The 26,591-nt window shown below is 55.0% G+C and overlaps 16 protein-coding genes across 16 annotated transcripts; 7 read left to right on the top strand and 9 right to left on the bottom strand.

Annotated features, from left to right (window-relative positions):
* Nucleotides 1–354: 354 nt before the first annotated feature.
* Nucleotides 355–1,611, bottom strand: Malapachy_0526 (aspartic peptidase a1; the record flags this gene model as incomplete). Its single annotated transcript, XM_018135043.1, has 1 exon — nt 355–1,611. The coding sequence occupies one exon, from the start codon at nt 1,609–1,611 to the stop codon at nt 355–357; it is 1,257 nt and encodes a 418-aa protein (XP_017990612.1).
* A 462-nt stretch (nt 1,612–2,073) lies between these two features.
* On the top strand, nt 2,074–2,579 carry Malapachy_0610 (hypothetical protein; the record flags this gene model as incomplete). The annotated part of the gene is made up of 2 exons (XM_018135126.1): nt 2,074–2,502; nt 2,532–2,579. 2 exons carry the CDS (start codon nt 2,074–2,076, stop codon nt 2,577–2,579), a joined length of 477 nt encoding a protein of 158 aa, XP_017990562.1.
* A 312-nt stretch (nt 2,580–2,891) lies between these two features.
* Malapachy_0554 (s-adenosyl-l-methionine-dependent methyltransferase) lies at nt 2,892–3,723 on the bottom strand (the record flags this gene model as incomplete). The annotated part of the gene is made up of 7 exons (XM_018135070.1): nt 2,892–3,051; nt 3,078–3,174; nt 3,204–3,347; nt 3,379–3,423; nt 3,451–3,518; nt 3,553–3,566; nt 3,598–3,723. The coding sequence occupies 7 exons, from the start codon at nt 3,721–3,723 to the stop codon at nt 2,892–2,894; spliced, it is 654 nt and encodes a 217-aa protein (XP_017990609.1).
* A 138-nt stretch (nt 3,724–3,861) lies between these two features.
* Malapachy_0545 (atp-dependent rna helicase sub2) lies at nt 3,862–5,231 on the bottom strand (the record flags this gene model as incomplete). The annotated part of the gene is made up of 2 exons (XM_018135061.1): nt 3,862–5,152; nt 5,218–5,231. 2 exons carry the CDS (start codon nt 5,229–5,231, stop codon nt 3,862–3,864), a joined length of 1,305 nt encoding a protein of 434 aa, XP_017990545.1.
* Nucleotides 5,232–5,899: 668 nt separating this feature from the next.
* On the top strand, nt 5,900–6,469 carry Malapachy_0608 (conjugative transfer protein; the record flags this gene model as incomplete). The annotated part of the gene is made up of 2 exons (XM_018135124.1): nt 5,900–5,946; nt 5,980–6,469. 2 exons carry the CDS (start codon nt 5,900–5,902, stop codon nt 6,467–6,469), a joined length of 537 nt encoding a protein of 178 aa, XP_017990551.1.
* Nucleotides 6,470–6,712: 243 nt separating this feature from the next.
* Nucleotides 6,713–7,361, top strand: Malapachy_0558 (manganese superoxide dismutase; the record flags this gene model as incomplete). The annotated part of the gene is made up of 2 exons (XM_018135074.1): nt 6,713–6,716; nt 6,754–7,361. The coding sequence occupies 2 exons, from the start codon at nt 6,713–6,715 to the stop codon at nt 7,359–7,361; spliced, it is 612 nt and encodes a 203-aa protein (XP_017990602.1).
* Nucleotides 7,362–7,548: 187 nt separating this feature from the next.
* On the bottom strand, nt 7,549–9,129 carry Malapachy_0535 (glucose-6-phosphate 1-dehydrogenase; the record flags this gene model as incomplete). The annotated part of the gene is made up of 3 exons (XM_018135052.1): nt 7,549–8,973; nt 9,011–9,045; nt 9,084–9,129. The coding sequence occupies 3 exons, from the start codon at nt 9,127–9,129 to the stop codon at nt 7,549–7,551; spliced, it is 1,506 nt and encodes a 501-aa protein (XP_017990493.1).
* A 485-nt stretch (nt 9,130–9,614) lies between these two features.
* On the top strand, nt 9,615–11,453 carry Malapachy_0569 (dna-binding protein cre-1; the record flags this gene model as incomplete). The annotated part of the gene is made up of 1 exon (XM_018135085.1): nt 9,615–11,453. One exon carries the CDS (start codon nt 9,615–9,617, stop codon nt 11,451–11,453), a length of 1,839 nt encoding a protein of 612 aa, XP_017990542.1.
* Nucleotides 11,454–11,769: 316 nt separating this feature from the next.
* Nucleotides 11,770–13,607, bottom strand: Malapachy_0578 (hypothetical protein; the record flags this gene model as incomplete). Its single annotated transcript, XM_018135094.1, has 3 exons — nt 11,770–13,291; nt 13,322–13,435; nt 13,468–13,607. The coding sequence occupies 3 exons, from the start codon at nt 13,605–13,607 to the stop codon at nt 11,770–11,772; spliced, it is 1,776 nt and encodes a 591-aa protein (XP_017990561.1).
* Nucleotides 13,608–13,795: 188 nt separating this feature from the next.
* Malapachy_0597 (hypothetical protein) lies at nt 13,796–14,989 on the top strand (the record flags this gene model as incomplete). Its single annotated transcript, XM_018135113.1, has 1 exon — nt 13,796–14,989. The coding sequence occupies one exon, from the start codon at nt 13,796–13,798 to the stop codon at nt 14,987–14,989; it is 1,194 nt and encodes a 397-aa protein (XP_017990613.1).
* Nucleotides 14,990–15,050: 61 nt separating this feature from the next.
* Malapachy_0536 (hypothetical protein) lies at nt 15,051–16,490 on the bottom strand (the record flags this gene model as incomplete). Its single annotated transcript, XM_018135053.1, has 1 exon — nt 15,051–16,490. One exon carries the CDS (start codon nt 16,488–16,490, stop codon nt 15,051–15,053), a length of 1,440 nt encoding a protein of 479 aa, XP_017990495.1.
* A 117-nt stretch (nt 16,491–16,607) lies between these two features.
* Nucleotides 16,608–17,631, top strand: Malapachy_0602 (hypothetical protein; the record flags this gene model as incomplete). Its single annotated transcript, XM_018135118.1, has 3 exons — nt 16,608–16,706; nt 16,731–16,878; nt 16,907–17,631. 3 exons carry the CDS (start codon nt 16,608–16,610, stop codon nt 17,629–17,631), a joined length of 972 nt encoding a protein of 323 aa, XP_017990571.1.
* Nucleotides 17,623–19,791, bottom strand: Malapachy_0541 (hypothetical protein; the record flags this gene model as incomplete). The annotated part of the gene is made up of 1 exon (XM_018135057.1): nt 17,623–19,791. One exon carries the CDS (start codon nt 19,789–19,791, stop codon nt 17,623–17,625), a length of 2,169 nt encoding a protein of 722 aa, XP_017990579.1.
* Nucleotides 19,792–19,871: 80 nt separating this feature from the next.
* On the top strand, nt 19,872–21,050 carry Malapachy_0568 (hypothetical protein; the record flags this gene model as incomplete). Its single annotated transcript, XM_018135084.1, has 2 exons — nt 19,872–19,955; nt 19,983–21,050. 2 exons carry the CDS (start codon nt 19,872–19,874, stop codon nt 21,048–21,050), a joined length of 1,152 nt encoding a protein of 383 aa, XP_017990541.1.
* A 10-nt stretch (nt 21,051–21,060) lies between these two features.
* On the bottom strand, nt 21,061–23,554 carry Malapachy_0574 (rad4-domain-containing protein; the record flags this gene model as incomplete). The annotated part of the gene is made up of 2 exons (XM_018135090.1): nt 21,061–21,591; nt 21,620–23,554. The coding sequence occupies 2 exons, from the start codon at nt 23,552–23,554 to the stop codon at nt 21,061–21,063; spliced, it is 2,466 nt and encodes an 821-aa protein (XP_017990557.1).
* A 141-nt stretch (nt 23,555–23,695) lies between these two features.
* On the bottom strand, nt 23,696–26,179 carry Malapachy_0573 (c6 finger domain; the record flags this gene model as incomplete). The annotated part of the gene is made up of 1 exon (XM_018135089.1): nt 23,696–26,179. The coding sequence occupies one exon, from the start codon at nt 26,177–26,179 to the stop codon at nt 23,696–23,698; it is 2,484 nt and encodes an 827-aa protein (XP_017990554.1).
* Between the last annotated feature and the right edge of the window lie 412 nt (nt 26,180–26,591).

The raw sequence follows: 26,591 nt of genomic DNA, 5'->3' as shown, positions 1-26,591 counted from the left end.
GAACTAGATACCCACCAGGGGTTTCAGGAACGTAGGTTACGGGAGCGAAGAAAAGGAAGGGTTGGTGTGACAAGGAGATCACCACAGCGCCTATATAGTGTCGTAGTCTAATGACGTTCTACGTTGCTAGAATCTCTACAAGTTGAGCGAGCAGCTCAGAGCACCCAATCAATGCCTCCACTTTTTTAAAAATAGGCGTGGGGCCCTGACTGGAGACCCTCTTTCTCCAGGCGTGCTGACAAAGCTTCACAGCCTCGCGGCGCCTTCGCTTACACCGAGAGCGTTGCCATGAGTCTCAAGTCTCGAAGCTAGCAAACGAATTCAAGTTATTTATACCACAAATATGTACCGATTCTAGTTGGCGACCGCCTTGGCAAAGCCCACTGCATTCTTGTCTAGATCATAGACAGTGTAGAACTTACGCAAGAACACATCACCAATGATCCAGAGCGGACCCACAGGCGCAGGCAAGTCCAAACCCATAAAGGAAGAGATACAAGTACCTTGCACATCCAAAATGTAGTCCTTACCCTTGAGCGTGTAGGGCTTGTTGTCCAGGTAGAAAGTCAGGTCCGGGAGTGAAGGCACTTTGGCACAATCCACACTATATTGGCCAGTCCAACTACGCGTAGCGCCGATTTCCTTGTTCAGAATCTCGGCGATATCAGAGGGCATAGCGATCAGCGACGTGCCGGTATCGATAGCAGCACCCGTACGAGGGAGCACCAATTCTTCTTTGCCAAAGCTGATCTTGTTCAGCGCCACCTCCCAGTAACCCTTACGACGGACAGGGGCATACACGATCGGGCCTTCATAGTGGCTCTTGTCCGTTCCACCGAACGTAGCCTCACCGCCATCGGAGTCATCCGAGCCAAGGTAGAAAGCAAACTGGTTCTTGTCCAGGAGCCCTTGCTCTACCATCTTGTAAAAGGGAGGCACAATCTTGTTCACACTGATCGTATCGTACGCCAAGCCCAAGATACCATCAAACTTGCCGAAAGCAAAAGCCAGTCCCGGCTCACTGGTAGCTTCCGCAAAGTCTTGGCCCTGGATCGACAGGTCACCGATCTTCAGGTTGTCTTGCGAGACAAAGCCCTCCATACTGCCCGATCCGTACTGGATCTCAAAAGTCGAGCCATTGGCCTTGTATGTCGTTGACAAAGAGCTGTCGTACTTCTTGTGCAAGAAACAAGCAATTGAGGTGCAAGACTGCGAGGGAACCCACAAGTTTGCTGATCCGGTATCAAGGATGACCTTGAATGTTTGAGGCGGCGAGCCAAGTTCAATGTCCGCAAAGTATTGTGCGTTCACAAAGTCGGTTAAAGGCACATCATGTCCGGCCTTCGCCTCACCCATCCACTTGTCAGAGCTCAAACCCGCATCCGCGCTCTGGATGCTCATACCACCCTCTGCATTTTGAGTAAGAGAGAAAGGCCTTTGCTTGCGCATCGCGCCGTACTTGTAGCCCAGGAACTCTGATTGCGAGATCACTGAGGCTAACGTACGCTCTTTCGCGTGGGGCAACTTGGACAATTTGGCTTTGAACACACCAGCCTCAACAAAGGCCGCTGAAGCAGCCAAGGCAAAGGCCGCAAAAATAAAGGCCTTCATGATACAAAGGATCCTGTTCGTTTTACGGTTCCACGTATCAAGAGAAAAAACCCGTTGAGCGGCGTTGGTGGCGTTAGCCCTGGGGATGAGCGACCAATTTTCTTACATAAGCGGAAGCCTGGGGAGCGAGGCAGGGAGACGCACAATCCATTGACTCTTGCGTTCTGACAGACGATGAGCGGCTCCACGCCGCGTTCGGGCATTTCTTTCTCCCTGAAAGGATCCCATCAACCAAGACATGGTACAAAGAATCGTGCCATTTTTGACGATGATGAGGACACACACGATGGTGGTTCACAGCCACGTGATATCCCCTTAGGTGTCAAACGCAAACGTGAGGCACCTGTGAACATAGGTCCCAAGGTGATTCCTCTCACCCCTACATCTGACTGGCGCGAAGACAGGAAGCGGAGGCTGGGTCTTCTTGATAAACATGCCACATCTTTGGGTTCTCTAGCATCTATGCGGCCCCATGGAACTGCAGGGTCTACGCCCACCGATGCAGCACCAGAGAAAGCATTTACAGAGGCACAAAAGCAAGGGCTGATCGTTCGTACTCGCGAGAAAGAGGCGGAGCCAGATCGGACCAGTACACCTCCTACAACGTCCATTGAAGCGGATGATGTTACCCCACCTGCGTCACCTAGGTCAGAGCCTACCGGCGAACCTACTGATGAAGAGGCGCTTCGTGCGTTGCTCTCAGAAAAGTCTTCGACGCAACCTTCTGCCTTTTCGAGACTTATTATTCAGCAGCCGTCAGAGGAAGATATGTTTCGTCATGATGTGGATACGCGGCCTGATGAGCCTTCGCTGACGGACTACGCAACGATGCCTGTACAAGAATTCGGCGCGGCTATGCTTCGTGGCATGGGATGGAAAGACGGCATGGGCGTAGGCCGAAAACGAAATGGTCCTACTAGTGCGCCATCTATTCAACGCAGGGCTGCTTTACTAGGTCTCGGTGCTAAGGAGCGGGCTATCCCTTCACAGAAGCGCGATGCGGATCGACGATACACTCCTGTTCTTCGTCGAGACGATACACCCTCTTCACGATCCTCACGCGACTCAGAACGTGATCACGATTCTCGACGAGAGTACCGAGATCGGTCATCATCATCGCGAGATCGTGATCGATACCATGACAGAGAACGCAGTCGATACAGTGACAGAGATCGAGATCGCCCTTCCTTTCGCTCACACGATCGTGATCGTGGTTATGATCGTCGACACTCACATGGGCGATCAAAAAAGTAGTATGCGCACATTCCTTTCGATCATGCCTATGGTATATGCTTCCTACCGATGTACAGATAGTAATGAAACATATCACCCAGTTCTCTGGTCTCAATCGTCCACGTTTCGCGTTGCATATGAGGGCGCCGGAAGTGAGGCTGGCCGAATGTGAAGTAGAGGAAAAGGCCTGTTTTCGGTTTCAAGAGGCTGGGGTCAGTCATCTGCGTACGTACTGCAAGACGCCATCCACTTCACGCGCCACGTTGTCGAGGACCTGGTCGCTGGGGTTCCATACCGACCCATTTTCGGCCATAAGGGCATCCATCGTACCTGCTTGTGTTACTATGTTGTTGACATACCTTTGTCGATAATGACATCCCAAGTGCCTGCGCCTCCTAGTTCATCCGCATGCTCTTTCAGCTCGCGGATATCCATCACGCGCCAATCGAGCTCCGGTACACGTTCGCGCATTTTTTCAATCAATACATCACTGTAATCCAAGTCTTCGGTTCGCCTCTCGCACTGTGTACGTACTGACAATGTGATGGTATCCATCTTCATACATGTCTTTGCTAAGCGCTGTTGTCAGTGGGCTCATGTACGCACTCGAATTTCCACAGCCTAGCATGAGAATACGAGAGGCACGATCAGGAACGAGTTCATTGATAATATCCCTGCTTGTAAGACTCTTTTCCAAACGATACCTACCGAATGTCACTGTACTGCCTGTCAATTCACTGCCCTACAACATACCTTTCGGAACCAATCGAACTCTGCATCCGGTGCCTCCATAGCATAGCGCTTGTCCCAGTAAGCCTTGGTCTGGAAGTCGGCATTCTTTGGCGCTAGCACATCCGGCTCATTCTCTGTGGACGACATCCCACTCGTTCCCTGCAAGTCTCTCAGCAAGCCACGCACGCGTGTTGCTCTGACTTGAGGGTTTTTTCTCTCCACATTCAATTCGCAAAATAGGCTCCGCACAGAGCCAATGTATTACACTACAGTAGCAGACCCTATTTACGCATTCATGTACGTGCTGGCCTCGATCGACTCAGGGAGTTCCGGCACGGCAACTTCGAAGCGGCTTTGGATCTGCTTAAGCACCTCCGCATCTTCGTCACTCGACACAAAGGTGATAGCCAAACCCTTCGTACCAAAACGACCAGCACGGCCCACACGGTGGAGATACGAGTCCGCATCCGTCGGCGTGTCGTAGCTGATCGACACGTTGACACGCTCCACATCGATACCACGGCCAAAGATGTCAGTGGCGACAAGGATACGCTTTTCAAAGTTCTTGAACTGCTGGTACCGCTTGATACGCTCATCCTGAGGCAAACCACCGTGAATGCAGATCGAAGGGAAGTTGCACTCACGCAAGAGCTGATCCAGCTGGTTCGCACGCGAAATGGACTTGACAAAGATAATGACCTGGTTGAACTCCAGCGAGTCGAGCAGGTCGTTCAGTTTGCGGTTCTTCGCAGCCTCCTCCAGGCGGACATAGTACTGTTGCAGACCGTGAAGCGTCAACTTCGTCTCATCGTCCACATAAATCTCAAGCGGGTTCTGCATGAACTTCTTGCACGTCGGGCGAATCTCCTTCGAGAGCGTCGCAGAGAACATCATCACCTGCTTGTGGTGCGGCGTAGCGCGGAAGATCTCCTGCACATCACGACGCATCTCCAAGTTGTCCAGCATCTTGTCACACTCATCAAGGACAAAGTGCTTCACGTCACTCGCCTTCAGAGACTTGTCACGCACCAAGGCATTCATACGGCCTGGCGTACCAACAAGAATGTGGGGGCACTTGGACTTGTCAGCCAACATAGCCTGGTCCTCCTTGATCGGAGTACCACCGTAGACAACCGCCGTGCGCACCTCCGGCATGTACTTCGTAAAGCGGGCGTACTCGTTGCGAATCTGGTACGCCAACTCACGCGTGTGGCAGAGCACCAGCACAGACACCTCACCATCCACAGGTTCGAGCTGTTGAAGCGAAGCCAGCACAAAGACAGCTGTCTTACCCATACCAGACTTGGCCTGGCACACTACGTCCATACCCAGGATCGACTGCGGAATGCACTCCTGCTGAACTTCTGACGGGTGTTCAAAGCCCAGATCGCTAATAGCACGGAGAAGCTCAGGCTTCAGCAAGAAGTCGCGGAAACCAGTCGAATGGATACCGACATAGCTGCCCTTCTTGCTGCCCTCTTCCGTGCTGGCAGCCGTCGTGGTCTTGGTAGCGTCAGCTTCTTTGTTGGCCGTCGTCGAGGTAGGCACCGACACCTCCTCCTCGTAATCAATCAGACTGGTGGTTAGCATCTTATACACGATACAGTGCATCATAGATGCACTCTCACTAACGGTACGTACTCCTCGTTCTCCATCTTGGTTCAATGTATACAATGCCGTCGTCTGCGACAGTCGCACTGGGGAAGAACATTGCTCGCCCGGTCGTCGCATCCCACCGCTGCGGCAAATCACGTGACCGAACCACAAGCAGTAGGCGACGCGACGCGACGCGCCATGCTCGCACGAACGCAAGAGATGCGGGGCACGCGATCAGAGTCCCCTGAAAATGCAGGGTCTAGTGCGACAAGGCCCACGAAACATGCCCGGGACTCCGCAGGTGCTGTGTTGCAGGAAATAGAACAAGGTCTTGTGTGTGGTGTTTGTATGGATCTGTATGACCAGCCATGCGTGTACGTATGCCATGTGATTAACGCGTAGGTTGTCTCCCTGCGGCCATATATATTGTGCATCTTGCCTTGTATCTTGGTTCTCTGTGGCTGTTGAAGTACAATCACACCAGGATACAGAGTCTCGGTATGGTCACGTTCGTAAAAAAAAGGTGTGCCCGACCTGTCGAACCCAAATTCAATCTCCCCCAGTGGAATTGTGGGCCTTGAAAGAGGTTCTTCGAAGCTTGCGCAAGTACAACGGCACCGAAAGTACTTCCACGCCTCTAAGTGGTAGTCTCTGGGATGGCCTATTCGATCCTTCTACCTTCTACCATGTTATACGTGACGAAGATGATGGCGTGTTGCGTTGTGGCATGTGCTCCAGTGAAATTATGGACAGTCAATGTACCAATCCTGCATGGTATGTACCAATGTGCTCCTAATACTTGTCTAGTGGAATTATCTATGATAATTTGACCGAGGAAGAACTAGCTATGCATCCCTCTGAAGCTATTCATCCTGATTCTGACGCTGCATCTGCTCAGGACGATGAAGATGCTGGATCGCTCGAAGATTTTGTTGTCGATGATGACGAAGAAATTGAGGAGGAGGATAGTGCTAGCGAGCCAGATTCATCTGACTCTGGTATTGTGGCCGTATCGCCACCGCCCCAGACGGCATCGCGTCCGTCAAAACGATTACGTTCTAAAAGTCCTATTTCGTTGAGTCCCTCTCCACCTGCTCCTACATCCTCTGATAGACGACGAGAGCGCTTAGAGGCTCTACGGGAGGCACGTCTAAAAAAGCTCAGTACATCTAATGTGCCGGAGTATGACTCTGACTTAAGTGAGAGTTCAGTGGATGATCCGTTCTCGCGCATGGAGCGTGACCACTTCGTTTATCCTGACGAGGAAGACAGCTCGTCCAGTGACTTTTACCATTAAGGCTGTCTGTCGTCTCTGCTACGCGTGAAACTCGGACAAATCAATCAGCGTCACATGCATGGCGGCGTTTAGGCTACCCGAGACGTCTTTCGCGGCCTCGAAGTATACCACGTGCCTGTGCCAGCGGTACGGTGATCGAGCCACTTGATGACGTGATCTGGGTTGGTCAGCTATTCTCCACGTAACCGTCCCGACATCGCAGGGGCCACACCCGGTTATACTTCTTCCCTTGTAACTATAACTATGTGTAAGTGTGATGGATGTATGCAAATTCTAACTAGTAGCTGAATACACTCTTCCTCCTCTGCCTTATGCTTACGATGCTCTTGAGCCGTACATCTCGGCTGAGATCATGACGGTGCACCACACCAAGCACCACCAGACTTACGTCAACAACCTCAACGCTGCCACCAAGGCCTATGCCGAGGCCGAGCGTGCCAACGACGTGCGCAAGCAGATTGAGCTCCAGAGCGCCATCAAGTTCAACGGTGGTGGTCACATCAACCACTCTCTGTTCTGGAAGAACCTGGCTCCACAGAGCGCTGGCGGTGGTCAGCTCAAGGATGGTCAGCTCAAGCAGGCCATCGAGAAGGAGTTCGGTGACGTTGAGAAGTTCAAGACTGCCTTCAACGGCACTGCTGCTGCTATCCAGGGCTCTGGCTGGTGCTGGCTCGGTCTCTCGAAGGCTGGCCGCCTTGACATTGTGACTGCCAAGGACCAGGACCCGCTCACTTCGCACCACCCGATCATTGGCTGGGACGGCTGGGAGCACGCCTGGTACCTCCAGTACAAGAACGACAAGGCCACCTACCTGAAGCAGTGGTGGAACGTTGTCAACTGGGACGAGGCTGAGAGCCGCTACGCTGAGGGCGTGAAGAAGGCTCAGCTGTAAATGTTTCTAAGCAGTGACTTAGAAAGTTACATATTTCAGTTATGACGATAGGTAGCTCCTTAGATAGGGAGCCATAGCCTTTTTTTTCGGTCATATATTGGTATTTTCACAAATTACGTTTTATAAGGGCTGGCTAGCTAGCTAGGGTCTGCGCAGATACCGTGGAGACAAAGCACATCGTCAAGTCTTATTCCTCGGGGGACTCAGAATTCGCGCACAGTTCCTGAACATTGGTCTCGGGCCAATTGTAGTTCTCTGGACGACGGTAACCGAACTTGCCAATAAAGTCATTCAGTTCCTCAGGGCCGCGCGAGCCATATTCATACGGCTTGCACGGCACACGGCCTGCGTCAATCGCATGCAGAAGAGGCGTAAAGATGCTCCAACTTGCTTCCAATTCGTCGTCACGAACAAAGTTCGAGTGTTCACCATTGATGCAGTCCAAGATCAATGCCTCGTACGCTTCGGGGATATAGTAGCCTTGGAATCGATTCTTGTACGTCAAATCAAGCTCGACAGGGACGGTTGCGCTGGCCTTACCAGGGATCTTAGCATTGATCATAATGTACAAGGCCTCGCCGGGTTGAACGCGCATAACCAACTCGTTCCGCTCCAACTTATCGTCCAGCTTGTGGTCCAAGTCACGGAATTGGATTCGTATCTCCACCTTACCTTCATCCAGGGCCTTACCGGCTTTCATGATGAACGGCACACCACGCCATCGGTAGTTGTCTACATGAAGGACCAGGGCCGCAAAGGTTGGCGTGTTGCTGTCATCCGGCACTGTGTCGTCGTCTTTGTAGCCAGGCTTGCCGTTGGCCGCGACATACTGGCCCAGGAGAACATCCTCCAGAGAAATGGGGCGAACAGAACGTAGTAGCTTGACCTTAGCATCACGGATTGCTTCTGATGAAAAGTCTGTAGGCTCATCCATAGCGAGCAGCGAGAAAACCTGGCACAGATGGTTCTGTTGAATGTCGCGAATAATGCCAAACTTATCAAAGTAGCCACCACGGCCATCCGTGCCGAAAGGCTCCTTGAATGTAATTTGGACATTGTCAACCATCCACGAGTTGAGCATATGGTCGATAAAGGCGTTACCGAAACGCAGCGGAATGATATTCTTGATCATTTCCTTGCCCAAATAGTGATCAATACGGTAGGTCTCCTTCTCGGCCCACATGCTCTTCATCTCTTCCAACATCTTCTGGCATGACTCAAGGTCCCTACCAAATGGCTTTTCTACCACAACACGGTTCACGCCGTTCTCTGAGTAGCAGACCTTTCGCAGGTGCTTGGATACAGGCACAAATACGTTGGGTGGGAGGGCAAAGTAGAAAATGCGGTTGCGGTTTTCACCACCACGTTCGTCTTCCCATTCAGTGATCTCCTTGTTCAGGTTCTCGAACGAAGCGACGTCATCGTACTGTCCTGAGATATAGCGACATTTGGACAAGAACTGTTTCTTTTCTTCGTCCGTGCCATTGTTGAAGTGTTCAGAGATGCGTTGGTGAAATTCTTCCTGCGACATTTTCGTACGAGCATATCCCAAAATGAACGTGTCCTTGGGCAAGTCACCGTGAATATACAGACGCAATAAAGCCGGGAACGTCTTTTGGATAAGAAAAGCAACGTTTGGCTCAACATACCTTTTTGCGCGCAAGGTCGCCCGAAGCGCCAAGCACTGTACTAGTTAGTATAGCTTATTCCATTCCTGCGTACCAATGATAGCTGTCTCGTTCTCTAGCTTTGCAGTGTTCGTAGACATAGTGATAGTGGATGAGGGAAAATCCAAGGGGCTCAACTCTGCCGTATGTCGTTTTTAATAGCGCCGGCGGGTCCCACTTCCTGTGGCCCATGCGCGCGTGGCCACGCCAGCGACCTAATCAGGCGCCGACATCTGCACAAGGGTGGCGATATCTTTCCTTAACATTAACTCCGCGTCGGCCGACGTCCATGGCGTGACAAGCCACGTGCTGCTCATGGGCCCTCGATCGTGGAGGTCCAGGCCTCGACGGGGGGAGTGAGGGGGGCGTGGCGAAGAGTTTGGGTTTGGGAGTGGCGCCGACGTTTGCGGGGGCAGTCGGGAAAAATGCGTGTTCCTTCACAACGCGGAGCAAATTTTTCCTTCCCCCTTCTTTCTCCACAGCCACTCCTCGACGCCGACGCTCCTTTGTGACCGTCGACGAAATCGTGTCGAGTGCATCTTTCTACCATCGCGGAACATCTTACTTTAGGTTTCTTGCGCTAACCATGGAGGGAAAAAGCGCACCAGAACCCGCGCCTGAAGTTCCAGCGGCCAGCGCCACGCCGCCTGCAGAATCCGCGGCTACGACGTCCTCAGGCAACACATCATCTAACCTTGCCGTGGACAAATCCCAAATCCCTCGACCGTACAAATGCCCGTTGTGCTCCCGTGCGTTCTACCGCTTGGAGCACCAAACGCGACACATCCGCACCCATACTGGTGAAAAGCCACATGTGTGTACGCACCCTGGGTGCGATAAGCGTTTCAGCCGTAGCGACGAACTTACACGCCACCTGCGCATCCATTCCAATGCGAAGCGGAATGGTGCTAGCGATTTGGCTACTCCGCCGGAGGATGCCCGCAAGTCGGCTGGCCGTCGTCGTACGCGTGGCGGTGCTTCGCGAGGCCGTGGCGGCTCAACAACGGCTGGCCGTCCACGTTCGCACTCCAACCCTACGGATATGCCGCATTGGCAGGCGACTTCGGTGGACACAGAGCCGAGTGTGTTGGGGGTACAGCCACGGCAAGTACTTCCCCGGAAGGGCGAAATGTCGGCGCTGGCCAGTTTGGCGTCCGGTGAGTTGCATGAGATGCAGCGTATGGAAATTGAGTACAAGGCACGGCAACCTGCGTCGTCTATGTTGCCTGCAACTACTGTAGGCCCATCGCATGCGATGAATCCACGTGAGCATGCGTATCGAACGAAGTACGAGTACCCAGACGAACGCTATGCTGCGGCTGCGTACCAGTATGAACATGGTGCTGCAGCGTATCCGCCTGGGAGTGCAGCGATGTACGATGACCCGCGGTATCGCGACATGCGTTACGAGCGCGAAGCGTACTACTATCCCTCGGTATATGCACAGCGGTACGCAAGCTACCCTGGCAGTCGCGAAGGCTCGCCAGGCGCTGTGCCTGTGTCGACACTCCCTCCCTCGTCGGCGCATGCGTGGGACGACCACAATGCGCATAGCGATGCGGAGTGGGCTGCACACGAGGATGCCCGGGCGATGGGGCAGTCATTGCGTCCGCCGGTGCGCAGCAACTATGCGACGCCTTCAGGCAGTCCTGTGCTTGGCCCGTTGCGTAACATGTCTCTTTTCAGCACCGCACCCAACAGCCCCTTATCGTCTCGGCCTAGCTCGCCTGTGCATGGCCGCAGTGCGAATGCTAGTGCACGTGCGTCGGAACTACCGCGTATCCCCTCTCATGGATCTCTCTCGACGCTTCCGACGGAAGGTCCGAGCCATACGCCAAGCGCCGGCCACCATGGCGCTGTGCGGTATCGGTCTCACCCGTATGGCGTAAGTGATGCGCTGAGTAGTCGTACGCGGCCGCATTACCACTACTCCGCCTTGAATATGTCCGTATTGCCGACTAGCACGTCAGGCGAGCGCAGTACGGCGCCGGACGAGGCTGTGCATGATGCACGCCCTCCGTCGCCGTCCGCCGGCAGCTACAATGGCGCATGGAGTCATCGCGCGTCGCGCTCTCGCTACGACATTCACTCTTCACTCGCACGGGCTCCGTTGCCGTACGTCATGTCGTCTCGCTCTGCTCCTGCGAGTGCTGCCAGCTCGCCGCCAGGCTCACCGCGCGTCAGCCCTCCGCACCATGCTATGCCTGCACCTACATCGGGCGGCTCGACATCGGCGGCAGCCGCGGCGATGCGGGGGCCATCAGATACACTATCTACGCTCAAGGGACGCAACTCGTCTAGGGTTATGTCGATGACGCCGCTTCATGCGTCTGAGGGTGCTGCACCACCGCATGGCATTGTTCTTCCGCCGCTGGGCCATGCTGTTACGGCAGATGCCCATGGCGTACGGGATCGGCCTACCTAAAAGACGTCGGTGTGATTAGGAGCCGACGATTCTTTCCTACTTGTATCTCTCTTTTGCTCTACCTAGGTTGACGCCTTTCTCATGCGGACACCCCCCTTCGTGTGCATATATCTGTGCGTATGCGCTGGGATGGCGCCTTATGCAGCACGTACCCTCTTTATGCGTGGTCATTTTTTCTTTCTTTATTCCCTCTTTTTCCTTGTGCCAGATTGTTGGCGGAGGGCCCACCAGCCCCTTGATGAAGACATGTACTTTACATCCATGGTACATAGGAGGTGCCATTCATATCGTAACCAAGGTCTATAGAAAGCAACGACTATGCAGGCGGAGGAGGGTGCCAAGGACCCGCGGGACTCTGCGCTGCTGAAGTGGTAGAGATGTCCGGCAGACCAGGCGGGGACGGTCGCGCGCCTGTCCCTGCACCCGCGCCCGCGCCCGCAGGCGGCATGGGCGGGGGAGGTACGCCTGGGGGCAAAGCATGCGATGCATGGCGTGGATCGATGGCGTACGTACCTGGCCACGACGGGGGTGGAGGGTGATGGGGGTGTGCATGAGGCGGCGGGGGGACACCAGGCGGCGGCTGCATAAACATGCCGGGCGGTGGTGGCGGCGGTCCCCCACTGTAGCCCGGCGCCGAGGCGGGTGGACGACCCCCTGTGCCGCCGGAGGAAGCCATGAGCGATTGCAAGAATCCCAGCGACGTCATTTGGGGAGGCGGTGGAGGCGGCGGCACCCACCCCCCTGGCGTGGAGGGACCACTGGGTGCTAAGCCCGGTGGAGGCGACGTCGCCGAGGTGGCCGACGGCGTCCCCGGCAGGCTTGACGTGGACGGCGCGAGGCCCGGGGGCGGGCGAACAGGTACAGTCCCTGACGGTGTCGTAGCCGGGGAGCGTGTGCTGCCCATCAGCTTGGCCATGAGCATCTGCATCGAGGCCATATCGGCGGCACTGGGCTTAGGCAGGCCATCAATAGGGCCAGGATGACCAGACGACGCCGAGCCCATACTCATGCTAGGCGTGCCTGACGATGCAGGCGTAGATGCCATGCCCGACGAACCTGTAGGACCGGCCGTGCTCGGGGGCTGGCTGGGCGCAGGTGTTGTGCCTGCCAAGGTCGAAGTGGAAGACGTCGTGTTCGCTGGCGGCAGCGGTGCTCGACTCGACGCGGGTGTCAGCGGGGTGGTAGGAGTCGCGGTCCTCGGCGCAGAGGGCGGTGCAGCGGACACACTGGCTGCGAGCGGGGTGGCTGCAGGGGGAGAGGGCAAGAGAGTGTCCGCCACACGAGGCGCTGGGCCCTTCTCCGCCGTGGGGTCCCGTTTTTGCACGCTTTGGAGCATGCCAAAGAGGTCCAGAGAGCTCACGGAGGGCGACGCCGTGCCCGAGTCGGTCGTTTTCGACTCGCCCTTTACATCGAAGAAACGCGCAAAGCGGCTAGATCGCTCTGTATCTGGCTCATCCTGGGCTAGGTCTTGGTGCATATCTCGCTTCAGGCGGTCCGTGTCGGGCTCCTGGCCCCGACTGCCACCCTGCTTACGTCGCTCCATCTCACGCATCTGGGCCTTGAACGCCTCAATGGCCTCCACGCCACTCGCCGCAGGACGCCGCGTCGTCGGCTCGTCCGACATCCACGCAGGAACATGACCTGCGTCTCCTGTACGTCCCACTGCAGCACCTGCAGAGCGACGCCATACCATCGACTCTTCCGCCTCGGTCTTGTGATCTTGTCGAGCTCGGGGGCGCATCGAGGCGCCCATAATCGCCGGCGCAGCTGTCGCAGCTAGGCTTTTACCGCCCTGCACACGGCGTCCTGTGTCTTCATCGAGGCCACCACGACGTGATCTTCAAGGTCAAAAGGTATCTGATACATACCGTCCAAATTCACGGCGGCCATATGCACCACCGCTGCCATCGCCATGATCGGGTCGTCCATCGCGTTGGTTCATCACACCTGTAAATGGTTTAGGCGTGTATGGGCGCCATGGTCTGAAAGCGGTCAGTATCGTGAGTCTACGTACCCGTACCACTCGTCCATCGCCGCCATACCCGGGGGTACGTGGACGAGAGGACTCTGTGAGAGTTGCAAGAGGGTATGACGTGTAAAAACACGCGTAGATGTAGTACCAGCTCCGTTTTCACTCTCCTTCATGCTGTCCATGATGGAATCTACGTGGCGTAAGCGATCCTGCTGTTGGCACGTACGTAGGAGCGAACCCATGCAGCTTCGTTGACGACACTAGCACCGGCCCCACGCCGCTCTGCGGCATCGCATCACGTGACCACTCACGCTGCGCGCTGTCCCTGTCGACCTCGCACGCACGCCGCGTAGGAACGTGGGATTCGACCATGTCCGCTGCGTCGGAGACGGAGGCGCGCTCACCGGCGTCTCAAGGCGCAGATGACCTATTTGACGAGGAGGAGAACGACGTGCATACGGCATCGCAGCCTCTTCGTTTTGGCAGTCGTCAACGCGCTGCCGACAGTGATAGTGATGCGAACGACAACGACGAAGAGGGCCGAGGTCGTCCTGACCACGAAGACGACATAGATGACGGTGCGGCTGCGGAAAAGGAGGCTCTCGAGTACTTTGAGGATGGCGAGGCGCCAGAGGCGCCTACGGTACAAGAGCAGACGGCATGGATGGCCCTTCCCCAAGTGCCTGTGCGCCGAACGAAAGAGACTGTGCTAGCGCGTCTGCCCAACTTTGTGCGATACAGCGACCAGCCTTTCGACCCTGAGACATGGAACGAGCAGGAAGAAGAATCACAGCTGGGGCACGACCAGGAGATTGGTGATAAAGATGCACGGAGCGTGCTGCGGACCATGTCCACTGTGCGGTGGCGCTGGCGCCCCGTTGGCTCTAGCAAAACACCTGAGAGCAATGCACGGATTGTTCGGTGGAGTGATGGCACGGAATCGCTGCAGCTTGGCACCGAGTTCCTTGATGTAACGCCACATACCGAACCCAATGTCCATGGCGTACCGTTGACGTATCTGTATGTGCCGCACCCCTATGAAGGCCTCTTGGAAGCAGAATGTGCTGTGCGCAAGTCGCTCACTTTCAAACCCAGCTTGCATTCGGAGACGCATGCGAAAATTGCCAGTGCCATCCGGCATCAACGTAGTGCGCGTGTGGTGGCCACCTCGGAAACGTTTGGCGCCTTGGACCCTGAAAAAGAGAAAGAGCGTATTGAGCGCCAGCTAAAGGAGTCTGAAAAGCGCAAGCATCGTGAGCGTATGAGGAAGCTGCGTGAATCTACGGACTACGATGGCGACCTCGATCTTGGTATGCGCCGTCACGGCACACGACGGCGCCTGAACCGTCATCATGTTACAGATTGGTCGGGCGACGAAGACGATGATGTCGGTGGCGCTGTGAACGACTACGATGACGATGATGGGTTTATTGTGAACGACGAAGACGAAGAGGGCGACGATGCCATGGAAGAGGAGGCCGCCGATGCATCCGAAGACGACGTAGAGCGGGCTGATCGCGATATTGAAGAACATGAGCGCAAGCGTCGTGAAGAGCACCAATAGTCCTAGGCATTCGCTTATGGCCATGTAGATGAAAGACATACGCACTACATACTCTCCTTACTTAACGTCGGGCAGCACGCTTGGACTTGCCGGGCCGCTGTGTCTTTTTCGCCTTCGGGCGCTGGCCAGGCTTGCCGCGTCGTACAGCACCGCCAAAGTCGTCCGTGCTCGCTGCCGTATTTGACTTCTGATGCCGTTTCTTGCCGCCAAAGCCGTACTTTTGATCACGGCTCTGTCTGCTCATCTTACCACGGGCACGACGCGCCGTTTCCTTGCGCTCGCCCAGCGCTTCTTCGAGCTGCACATCAAACTCGTCATCGTTCAACTCCAAGCCACTTTGCCGCTTGCGCTTCAGCGAGTTGACCTTGTCTTCCATCTCCCGCTTGTTGCGCTGACGCTCCATAAGCTTCTCCGTCTGGATCTTCTTGCCGTATTTCTTGAGCTCACGCTGGCGCTTGGCATCTTCTGAAGCCTTAATGCTGGCCGACTCATCCAGCAGGCGCTGACGAACACGTTCCATGTGCTCATCTGTCTTGAGCATCTCAGCAAAGTAATCGTTGGGGCGTGTAAACGGCACCTTTGCGGCCAAGACCCGCTCACGCCCGCGCATGGCCGCATCCAATGACTGGCGGTAAAAGGCCAGCTCGCGATCCAAGTCGTTCTGCGCATCGGGCACTTCCTCCGCCAAGGTCTTTTCATATGTAAGCGCCATAGTCTCAATCCACGGCATCGTGCCCCGCGAGCTAGGGCCATCCAAACGGAAGTCCTGGTACAATCGTTCCAACGCGTCTGTGCGATTGATGCGAATGCGGTTGTGACGCGACGCCAACGCCTCCTCCGACAAGGGAGCATCGGCTGCTAGCTTATCCATTTCAACCAGCTCATCGTCGTCATTGTTTTCTTCTTCTTCGTCTTCTTCGTCGTCATCATCATCTTCCTCTTCGTCCTCCTCAGGAACAAGACCACTGCGAAGAATACTGGCAGCTAGTGAATCTTTAGGCGCAGACATCGACGCGTCTTCGTCTTCGTCCTCGTCTTCTTCCTCAGCCTCATCAATGGACTTATCCTCTTCGTCGTCGTCGTCGTCTTCGTTGTCATCGTCGTCCTCTCCCTCCTTCTCTTCCTCTTCCTCGTCGTCGTCGTCGTCCTCTCCCTCCTTCTCTTCCTCTTCGTTGTCGTCGTCGTCCTCTTCCTCCTCCTCTTCCTCTTCGTCGTCGTCGTCGTCCTCTTCCTCCTCATCTCCACGAATCTGTTCAAGCATAGCAAGGTCCATCTCGCTTAGCCCGTCTTTGCCAAGGGCACGCATCATACGTTCAAGGCCCTTTTGCGAAATGCCAGCTTCGTCCTCGCCTTCATGCCATGCTTCATCATCGTCAAGATCGATATCTTCTTCGGTCTTAGGCGCTTTAGGCTTAGGTGCCTTCTCTTTCTTCTCCGTCTTTGAAGCGCTCGGTGCCGACTTCGGCTGGCGCTCACCACGACGTGCCTGCGACAATGCCATGGCGTAGGTCGTGAAGCACTGTGCACGGAAAATTTTTTCGTGATGTGCTTAGTCAGACCGCGCATCCTGCAGGCGATCAGGTCGGTCCGTGCTCGTGTGGCTCCTTGTCTGGCTACGATGCATCCAGAAAACGACCCCATCTTCTCTTCGTACATCTTAGCCACGGTGGCTGATTGGCAAGAACTGTTTTGGAGCAAGCATGTGCACCCTGTCTATGTACGTTGATTACTTCTGACCCAGATTCCCGTGGCCCTCCTATCTCTTGTCCATGCTATTCGTATAAGCCATGCCACTCGATCCATTAGCGGTGGACTGCAAGGTCAGTTGAGCTTATTTCAGAGTATGGTGCTGAACATGATCGTGTTATTTGGGTCCTCTACATTGCTAGGTACGTCCTTATGATCCTTACCGAGTAGCCATCCTGCTGGGCCTACCAGTGCCGTTCCTGATTGCGCCGTATGCCATTGCCTTGTACTCGACCGTGCATGTCATCATGACGCTAAGTGGGCTTGGAGATCTACTGTTACGACTGCACAAGTCACCGGCGCTCGCACTCCCGGTGGATCTCCTGCTCGCCGCTATTGACGCCGTATGCCGTTCTGAGGGCGTGGTCAATGTCGGCTTAGCGCAAGTCCAGCGGCATCCGAACCCTGTAGTGGCGCATTCCTTACTCGTACAGCTTGTTGCTGGCGCTCTTATTTCTGGCGGCTTACCTCTTCTCATTGCCACCTTCCAACTTCATTCTCCGCACGGCCACTGGCAGCTTCAAACGCCGGCATGGCTTCGCCGCGTTGACTTGCTGCTGTTCCTGCCAGATCTATGGGGTGGCGTGGCTGTGGCATTTGTCCACATTGTGCTGCGTGGTGGAAATATAGAGGCGCGGTTCCCGTGGCTTCCGCCTGCGGCGCCTGTCCTTGCGCAATGGCTCTCCTATCCTAGCCATGTGAATGTGCACAAAGTAAAGAACGCGCAATACCTTTCCCTCCGCGAGACCAAGGCGGTCGGCGCTGCGGTGCTCTTTGTGTTCCTGGCCGTGCCTGTACTGTACCGGCATCTCTCGCTGCGTGCGATTCAGCCTGTTACAATGACCCAAACGCCGACGAAGAAAAATTCTACTCGATCTAAGAAGAAGCTACCATAGTCGTGACCCTACCAGGGAATACCGCTGTACATCCAGTAATGAGAGTTCCTTTTTACCAGGCCGGCCTGGGAACGACTGCTGTCCATAGAGTCCCACTGTCGATGCATTGTCGTCGCGTTTGTCGACCATGTCCATCATCTGAGCCTGCTGCGCTGTCTCTGCGGGTGTCTCGCCAATGGGCGGACGACCCTTCGCATTTCGCTGGTCTTCCAACTCACGTTCATGCCGCTGAGCATAGCGCTTGGTTGCATAATTAACAAGATGCACACCCAGCAAAATCTTCAGGACCACAAGAGCGACCCAGCCAATCAGCATGACAAGGCCCATCATCACACCGAGTGTGACAAAGTCCCACCACCGATCGACTGTGTCGAGATCCATATCTTCCTTTGTCATCCAGAGCATATCGATAATTTGGAAGGCAATTCGAATGGATACACACACAAGCGGCAGGACCGCCAGTCCCAATCTGCGCGTAGCCAAAGGACTTTGATCCACAAATGAAGCTTGGCGCTGGGTATATCCATCCATAGCGACGGACGTTTTGGGCGGCAGAACATCTCTGCATAACACATCCATGTATCGCCCATAAATAGCAGGCCGGATGTGGTTCGACTTGGTGATAAAGGCATGCTTGAGCCAGTCCACGAGCATCTCGCTGATGAGAACTGTAAAGACAGGATTGAGGGTCCGGAAAAACACGTTCACATAGGGGTATACGTCGAAACTCGTTGGCAAGGGTCCCATGGCACTAGCGCCTCCGATGGCATTGGCACCAGAGACTTCGATCAAGTTTCGTAGGCCAATGGCCGCCAAGATGATGGACAGTTGGAACCGCTCCACGACATCCGCACAGGTCAATTGGAACAGATTTTCCTTTTCAAACCGCTTAAATACCGTGGTCTTGATCTCGACAAACTGGTTTGACAGAAGTAGGGTCAATAGCGCATTGTCATAGCTGTTGATGGCCACATTGAGTGTGACAAGTTGATAAAGCAGCACAAATGTATGGAAGACAATGTAGGCGAGGCATAGCAAGTAGTAGCCAAACATACGCAAATATCGCTGCGAACCATCACTGCGTCGTGCTAGTGTGCGACGAGAGAACAAGGAATCCAGTGCATCTTGACCGAACGATGCACATAAACGATCGCTGATTTCCAGGACACTGAAAATCACCGAGAGTTTGACCACATCCTGTCCTCGCACACTGTGGTACATCTTACTGGCATCTGCCACATGGGCTAGTAGGTAGCATGTCTGGATTACAAGCAAGCCCTTTAAAATGTCACATTTGTTGGATACATTCAAGTACCGTTTCTTGCCGGCGGCCAGCCAGACATAGGTATTGTAGGCCCACCGCGTCCATGCCACAAGGAAACGTAACGGCAAGATAGTAATGGTATGTAGAAATGAGTTCAGACAGATGAATTGACCGAGCCAGATCAGTTTTTCGACCCATACAGGCACAGCCATAAAGTTGGACACACGTTCCCATTTCATTTCCTGGGCGCTTTCGCAGCTGTTCGTCAGCACTTCATCAAGCAATTGATCCCATAACGACATCATGGCCATACGTCGTACTGGTCGCGCTGGCCGCGATTGCGACGACAAATCAGCATGAGCGAAATCTGGCGGGGCCGACATGCCAAATACCACTGTGAGGGCATAGTATGCATGATGGAGCTTGGTCCATACCGGTTGTGATGCCTCGGTGGACGCTGTCTTCTTCTCAGTATCAGTCGATCGTTCCATTTTAGTAGTAGGAACGTGTGAAGAACGCCGACGTGTGCGGTCTTGGGACGTGTAGGCGTCACTTCGCTCGTCCTCGTTTGCGCTCCCATCGTCCGCGAGGGATACGGCAGTTGCACTGCTGGACGGTCGTCGTGCCAGTGGCTTAATCACATGCTCTGTCGACGATGCCATGCCCGCTGTATCAGTCTTGGGCGAGCGCTTGAGAAACTCGGAGGTGACAGGACTTGGTAAGGCCGTGCTAATGTGCCCCTCCGCCGAGGCCATATCGGAAGACGCATCCGTATCTTCGTCCTCCCACACATCCTCCTCTGTCATACGCCATCGCAAATTAGGCTTGCTTTTGTCCTCATCGCCAGGCCTACCAAGCGTATGACCATTTCGGTGCCGCGTCTCTGTCCACGGCATGGTGGGAAGCCAGCAAGATGTAGTGACATCCACCTCCATTGTGCACGGACGCCTCCACGCCTTCTTCGCGACGTTCCATCATGGCCGACTCTGCCGGGTGGGATGAGGAACGGCAGCATTTTCAGGAGGTGTTGCAGGCATGGAACGACTACATGTCGTACTCGGTACGTGGTACTTACGCTAACATGTAGATGCAACGAAACAATGAGCGCCGCAAAGCCCTGTATTCTTTACCTCGGGCCCATCAGGATCGTCTACTGGGCCTTCGTGCCGATGTGCCTGGACCAGCAGGCTCAGGTACATCGTTTCATGGCTTCAAAGCGAAGTTGCAGGAAGTCGACGACCGAATTCGACGCAATGCGGATGTGCTCGAGGCCATGAGTGAGTTTTGCCGTACCTTCCTGGGCATCCTAGAAGACAACGAGGCGCCTCTTTCGACGCAGGACCGTATCAAAGTGTCGGAAACCAATCAGGATCGTGTTCGTACAGCGATGAAGCAAATGGCGCGTGACTGGAGTCAAGAAGGCGAAATGGAGCGTCTGCTAGCGTATGAACCCATTCTCGATGCGCTCGTGGCGCGACTGCCCAACGACCGACGTGCCCAACGGGTCCTTGTCCCAGGCGCGGGTCTAGGCCGACTTGCGTTTGATATCGCACGTCTTGGCTACACAACGCAAGGCAACGAGTTTAGCTATTTTATGTTGATTCCAGCGCACTTCATCCTTAACGCCACGACGCATGTACACCAGCACACGCTGTATCCCTACATTCACGGCGCAAGCAACTGGGTGCATGCGGCGGATATGCTTCGGGCCGTGGCCGTACCAGACACGCTCCCTTCTGCGCTGCCAGCCGACTCGGACTTCAGTATGGTCGCTGGCGAGTTCGTCGAAGTGTATGCTAAGCCGGAAGAGCGTGGCACATGGAATGCCGTGGCGACCTGTTATTTCATGGACACGGCGAAGAATGTGATCCGTTACTTGGAAGTGATCAATGCTCTGCTCCCTAGGGGCGGCTACTGGATCAATGTAGGACCGTTGCTTTGGCATTTCGAGCATGAAGACGTGCCTACCGTGGAGCTAACGCTCGATGAGATCTTGGAGCTGGTCGTCCAATGTGGCTTTGTCATTGAGGAGACACGGATGCTGGAGCCACAAATGTACACAGGCATGCCGAACCACATGCTACTGCACCACTATACCCCGGCCTTCTGGGTCTGCAGGAAAGATCGCGATATAGACATGGCGCCAGTTGTATAACTACATAATATCATGCGGCTTCCTCGTCGTCCTCGTTGTCAGCGTCGTCCTCCGCGTACGAGCGGGCAGGACGCGACACATGCCGCTGGCTGCGTCGCGGTCCTGTGCGTCGTCGCACAAGCACAATACGGCGCCGTTTGGGTGCTGGCGTCTCTGTGGTATCTTCCGCGTCGTGCACAGACGTCGAGGTAGGCTGCGCCGCAGCCTCCGCGGCCATGAGAGCATCCAGCGAGAGAATAGGACCGGAACGTGGCGCTGCCTTTTCAGGGGGTGGTGGATGGTCGAGGACAGGGGCACTTGACGGCGCTTCCAGCCCATCCACCGGCATATCACGCAGCTGCCGCGTCTCTGGTGCACGAGTAGGTAGGTCCTCACGCATCGCACGCCCTGGAGGATGCGTGGGCGGATCCGTGCGATACTCGGCCTGGACACGCCGCGCGACCACCAGGGCGGTCAGCAGCTTCGACCAGTTTTTCATAGCGCGCTTTTGTCGCTTTGCCGCCTCCGTTTGGGCTTCTTGGTGCTCCAGTTCGACGATGGCCTGCTGTTAGTGGTTGCATACGACGTACCGCTCGCACGAGGTCAGCACTCTCCCTTGGCACGACAATGCCTTGCAGCTTGGGAAGACTGCGAAACCGACGGAACTCAAAGCCCACGACAGCATCGCCGTAATGGACTCCGACATGCTTCGCGGCGCGAGCTGCTAGGGCATGGGGGATATGCGTCCCACCGCGTGGGAGCATAGACGGCACAAACAAATCCACGTTGCCAAACGCGTTGCATGGGACGCGGCCATGTTCCACAGCAGGAGGGATATAACGGCGCGTTTGAAACTCGGCAAACAGTCCTTCCTGCACATCGTTCCCGCTCGCGCGTGCTTGCTCTTCCAGCCGTTTGTTGAGCGTTGTGTACGCGCGTGGCTTGGCCCACTTGAGCGGGACCTCGTCTGGCTTGACTTCGCGCCCTTGGTTGTACCATTGCCGTGCAGACTGCAGCGTTAGTACATGCGCTCGGAGGTATACAGGCTGGCCTTGAAAGGTACCGACGCGGTGCATCGGATGAATGACTTGGTCGCGAAGCAGATGTCGTTCCAGGGCAAACACGGCATGGTCTTTGAATCCATTCACACTCGTCGGCATCGGCTCTCGTCGTGCATTGTCTTCCAACTCCACATCTTCGACCGCATCTCGATCGAGTTTTTGAGGTCGATGCAGGGCTTTGACCACGTTCGCCCACCAATCAACGCCACGCGGGGTAGGTCGCTGCCGCATCACGCGTGAATACAGGGTCCTTGTATAGCGAGCTGTGACATCGCGGGCATACCCATCTTCCTCAAATGCCACCACGTACACCATTTTGTTTTGGCGCTGCGCTGGCAACGGCTCCATATTCCGGAGGCCCGTCGCTTTGACAAACCCACGCACTGGGTCGACTGTGAGCCAATGTTGGTAGGGCTTGCTGTACACTTCGACCCATACTGTAGGCGGCGTTTTTTCGTCCAACGGCTCGATGTATAAGCTGCCTCCCTCATGCGCACTTCCCTGGGCCCAGGGACGGGCTGATGTCTTCGCCGCAGAATACGGACATACTTGCACACTCACCACGAGGCGTGCAGGAATGCCAAGAGAGCGACATAACGCGCAGAACAAGATGGCTTTGGTCTCGCGTGAGCCAACGCGGCCTCGCGCTGCCTGTCGAAGGCCGTGGGCGGATGATGTCGATTCGGGCGGGGGGAGTAGGTAGAGATACGTCGGAACACTGGTCGTGGGGCCTGTGGGGCAGATGGCCACTTCCATGGCTTTCTTTTTGGTCTTGGATTCGCGTCGATGGCGCTGTGTTCGTCCTTTGGGCGTCTCTGCACACCATCCATCGATCCAAGCGGGGGGGGATATAGGTTGGGGCTGCCACAAATCCAGCTGGGGCTGCCGCCAGGCTGCCGACGCAGCGACACCGGCCTTGACATAGAAACGGACATGCCACCATTCCACTAGCTCATGCATGAACGCTTCAAACATGCGCACTCGCTCTCGTCTCTCCGGCACAAGTTTCGGATGGATGGCTTGCAGCTGTCGCAAGAGAATGTCAGGTACGGCTTCCTGGAGCGTGTCACGAAGCGCTTCATCATTACACCATCGATTGCGAAGCCGTGTAGCCGCCAATATACTAAGCACATGGAGTTGGTGCACAAGCACACGGTTCTTTCGATCCTGTGGCGTAGTGGTGGCTGTCCGTGTGCGCGACGCCGCCTTGCTTTTGGATTGCGCCCATGTAATCTGTATAGAAGGCGCCTGTGTTGTAGCATGACGTATGTCTTCCAGCATTGCCGCCTCTGGTGTCGCGTCCCCGTCTGGCACAGCATCGTACAGCGAGGCATAGAGATTGTCTGTGCTGGACCCAGTCTTCTCCGCCACATCAACATCCTCAAAGGCCTCCTCGTCCAGCTCCTCTGTATCAGAGAGGGTCAAATCAACACAGTCCGGATCCTCTTGCGTCTCCCCTGGCATCGCATAGTCTGCTTGTGATGCTGCACCGTGGTAACTTGGCGACCTGCGCCCATCCACCGCGTCGCAGAAGTGGAGCTACGAGTGGAAATCCCTGCCTGCCTTTCCCCCACCTATGGACTAACATCATATAAACACACTATATCACATATTCATCGGAGCAAGGAACTGTGGCACGGGCATGGCCATTTGCGTAGGTGTGCCACCATGATCAAAGCCCTTGTAATTGTCAATGGACCGCAAAAAGTCGTCGGTAAACGAGCCAATGGTGCCAATATTGAAATTGGTCAGCTCGGGTACCAGTTGATCACGCGGCTGCAATGCTTGCGAGATGTCCATGTTGGCGCCCAGCGATTGCGTCTGTGGCAGCAAAAGGCTCGAAGGCTCAGGCAGGTTGCCAAGCATCGAGACATCGGCAGGGAAATTGGGCAGGTCCATCCATGGATTGTCCGTCGGCAGCGAAAACTTGGCCCAAAATGTATCCAGATCCGTCTCCGACATCGAAGGTGTCATACCCGGGCCAGAACTATTCATTGGCGTCGCCGTACTGGTGCTTCCAGGGCTTGTGTTGGTGCCCGACGGGTCAAAAGCGGGCGTCGACACCTTCCTCACAGCCTCGCCCTCCTTCTCCGCTACATCGTAGGCATCACGCGATATACCTGTTTTGTGGACCATATTGTTCAGCACATTGATAGGTTCAGAGCTTCTGCTGGCATTCGTATTAGGCCGACGCTGCAAATTACGGTTGGCCCAGTACATGACGCAGTTGCCCATCGACATGGTGGTGGTACCAAAGTTCTGACGCATCGCGTGCGCGGCGACACGCTGCATGGATTCCAGGCCCTCACGTGCAATGCTCGATATAGGCGATAAATAGTTCAGGAGGCGACTCATCGTGCACAGATCCTGCACAATCGATTCACGCGACGCATCCCACCTTGGGTGATCCTCCCTTTCATTTAAGATCGTCAAATGCTGCAAAAGAAGTAGGGCAGCTGCCGTGGCCCAATGGCAGAAGAACCACATACGCGCCGTGACAGACACCTCCTCTGGCACATACAACTCCACAGGGCCATCGCCTTTGGGCTTGGGAATCTTCCAACTGAACGCTTCACGAAAAAGTCGTAATAGGCTGCGCGCAGAGCTGAAACACGTATCACGTGAGAGTTGGTACGCTTCATCGTCCCAGCCACGCATGTAATAAGGCAGATGGATCCGTATTAGCAGGTAACTGAGAGAAGCATCCGAAATGATCATGTATGCTTTCTTATGCTCTTGAAGAGCATCACAAAGTGGCACGTTCTCGCATGAAAGGGGTATCAAGGACTGTAAGTGAACAGCCTCTTCATGCAAATCGCACACGTATTTATATGTATCGTGCAATGGCAAAACAAGTTCGGAGGACCGACAGTACAGATCGGCGACTTTCAAGCGATGGCGTTCACAGTCGGTAAAGTAGCGCGATTGCTCTTCATCTGTGCCAAACAAGGATGGCATACGTACAGGATCTTTTTTGATCAAAGGATACCGCTTCAGCAGCGTAGTAGCGAACCTGTCCTGTACATACAACTCTGCGTAGATGCGCACGCGACGTTTAGCCTCATCTTCAGGCATATCGGCAGGTGGATCCTTATTTAAGTCAAGTAGCAGCGCAATCTGCACAGTTTGGAAATGAATGGTCATACCCATAGGAAGTTTACGGGTGGCATTCAAGCCCCAGACAAGCATCGTCATGATGACAACAAACCGAATATCAGGCTCTTCAAAGGCCGATAACGACGACATTCCGATCAACGCTTCCTTAAAGAAACGCAAATGAGCCGAAATAGACTCGTACTCCATAGGAAGCGACTCCAAATGAATATCTCGTGTAACAATGAGCGTCGTGCCGAAGATGGCAAAGGACAGGGCTTCCGCGTAAATATAGTCGGTTATCTTCTGCACATCGAGCGAATAAACATAGTTCTGGTCTGCGTGCATATTCTTACGCAGCTCCATGATGGATTCCGAGCAGACTTTCAGGTACGCTGGGTCCACGAAGTGCTGCAGACAGGGCACTTCGGACAGGAACGTTTCAAAGAGCAACTCGATCATATTGGGGCTCAACATAAAAGAGTGCATATGCAAAAGCGCCCGCTGACGTTCTTTCAAGCCGGATGGAAGGAAGTACATACCAAAGAGGCCTAGACTCTCCATCGTCACATCGCCCAAATCCTCGCTTCGACGATTCTGAGCGGATGCCATGCTGACCTCTTCTTTTGGCACAGGCTTAGCTTCGTTCGTGTTTGCAAGAGCCTGGATATTATCAAGACGCTCTAGCAATCGCTCAAATTGGTTCTCTAGCGTAGCCATACGTTGAAGCATCATAGCTGATTCATTCACGTCACGGCCAGCTCGCTCCGGCACCACGCCGTCTTCCCACGTGCATAGATGCTGCTCGTTTCTATCGCGACACGCACCACAAGGCCAGCCACGATCACATTTAAGCTTTCGGCGTCGGCATGGCTCACAGCTTTGGGCCTTGCTACGCTTGCGTGGCGGGTGGTTCGAGTCGCTGTTCCCTGGCGCTGGTCGTGTTCGTGCAGTAGGCGTTGCCGGGCCCCCTGGCATTCCAGGCGTCGTCTGCATGGGTACTATATTTGGTGTTCCTGTTCTTGTGTCAATATTTGCTGGTATGCCGGGGTGAAACGATGCATAGGGCACCGTTGACGACATGTCCACGGAGAAGGCCCTAGTGCCACCTTGTCAGGGCTAAGGCATTTCCAATTTGTAACGCCACTGTTTCGTCTCCAACCGGATGTGGAGGGCATCACATGACTCGGTCGCGGTGGACGTGCAGACGTTTGATGTCGTGGCTGCACGAACAAGGTGAGGTCGTGCTCGATATGCGTCCGGCGTCATCGCGATCGGGTGGTGGACACGGTCCTCCCCGTCGAGATACGGAAGGATCATGGAGAGAGGAGACGTCTCGGGGATACCGCCCGAACAAGCCGCATGAAAACCGTGACCGCGACGATCGCTCGTCTTGGTCGTGGTCGTC

This window comes from Malassezia pachydermatis (assembly GCF_001278385.1).
Source record: "Malassezia pachydermatis strain CBS 1879 chromosome Unknown scaffold8, whole genome shotgun sequence".
Classification (NCBI taxonomy): Eukaryota; Fungi; Basidiomycota; class Malasseziomycetes; order Malasseziales; family Malasseziaceae; genus Malassezia; species Malassezia pachydermatis.
Note: the sequence above shows the minus strand (reverse complement) of the source record. Positions and strands in the feature narration are given on the sequence as shown.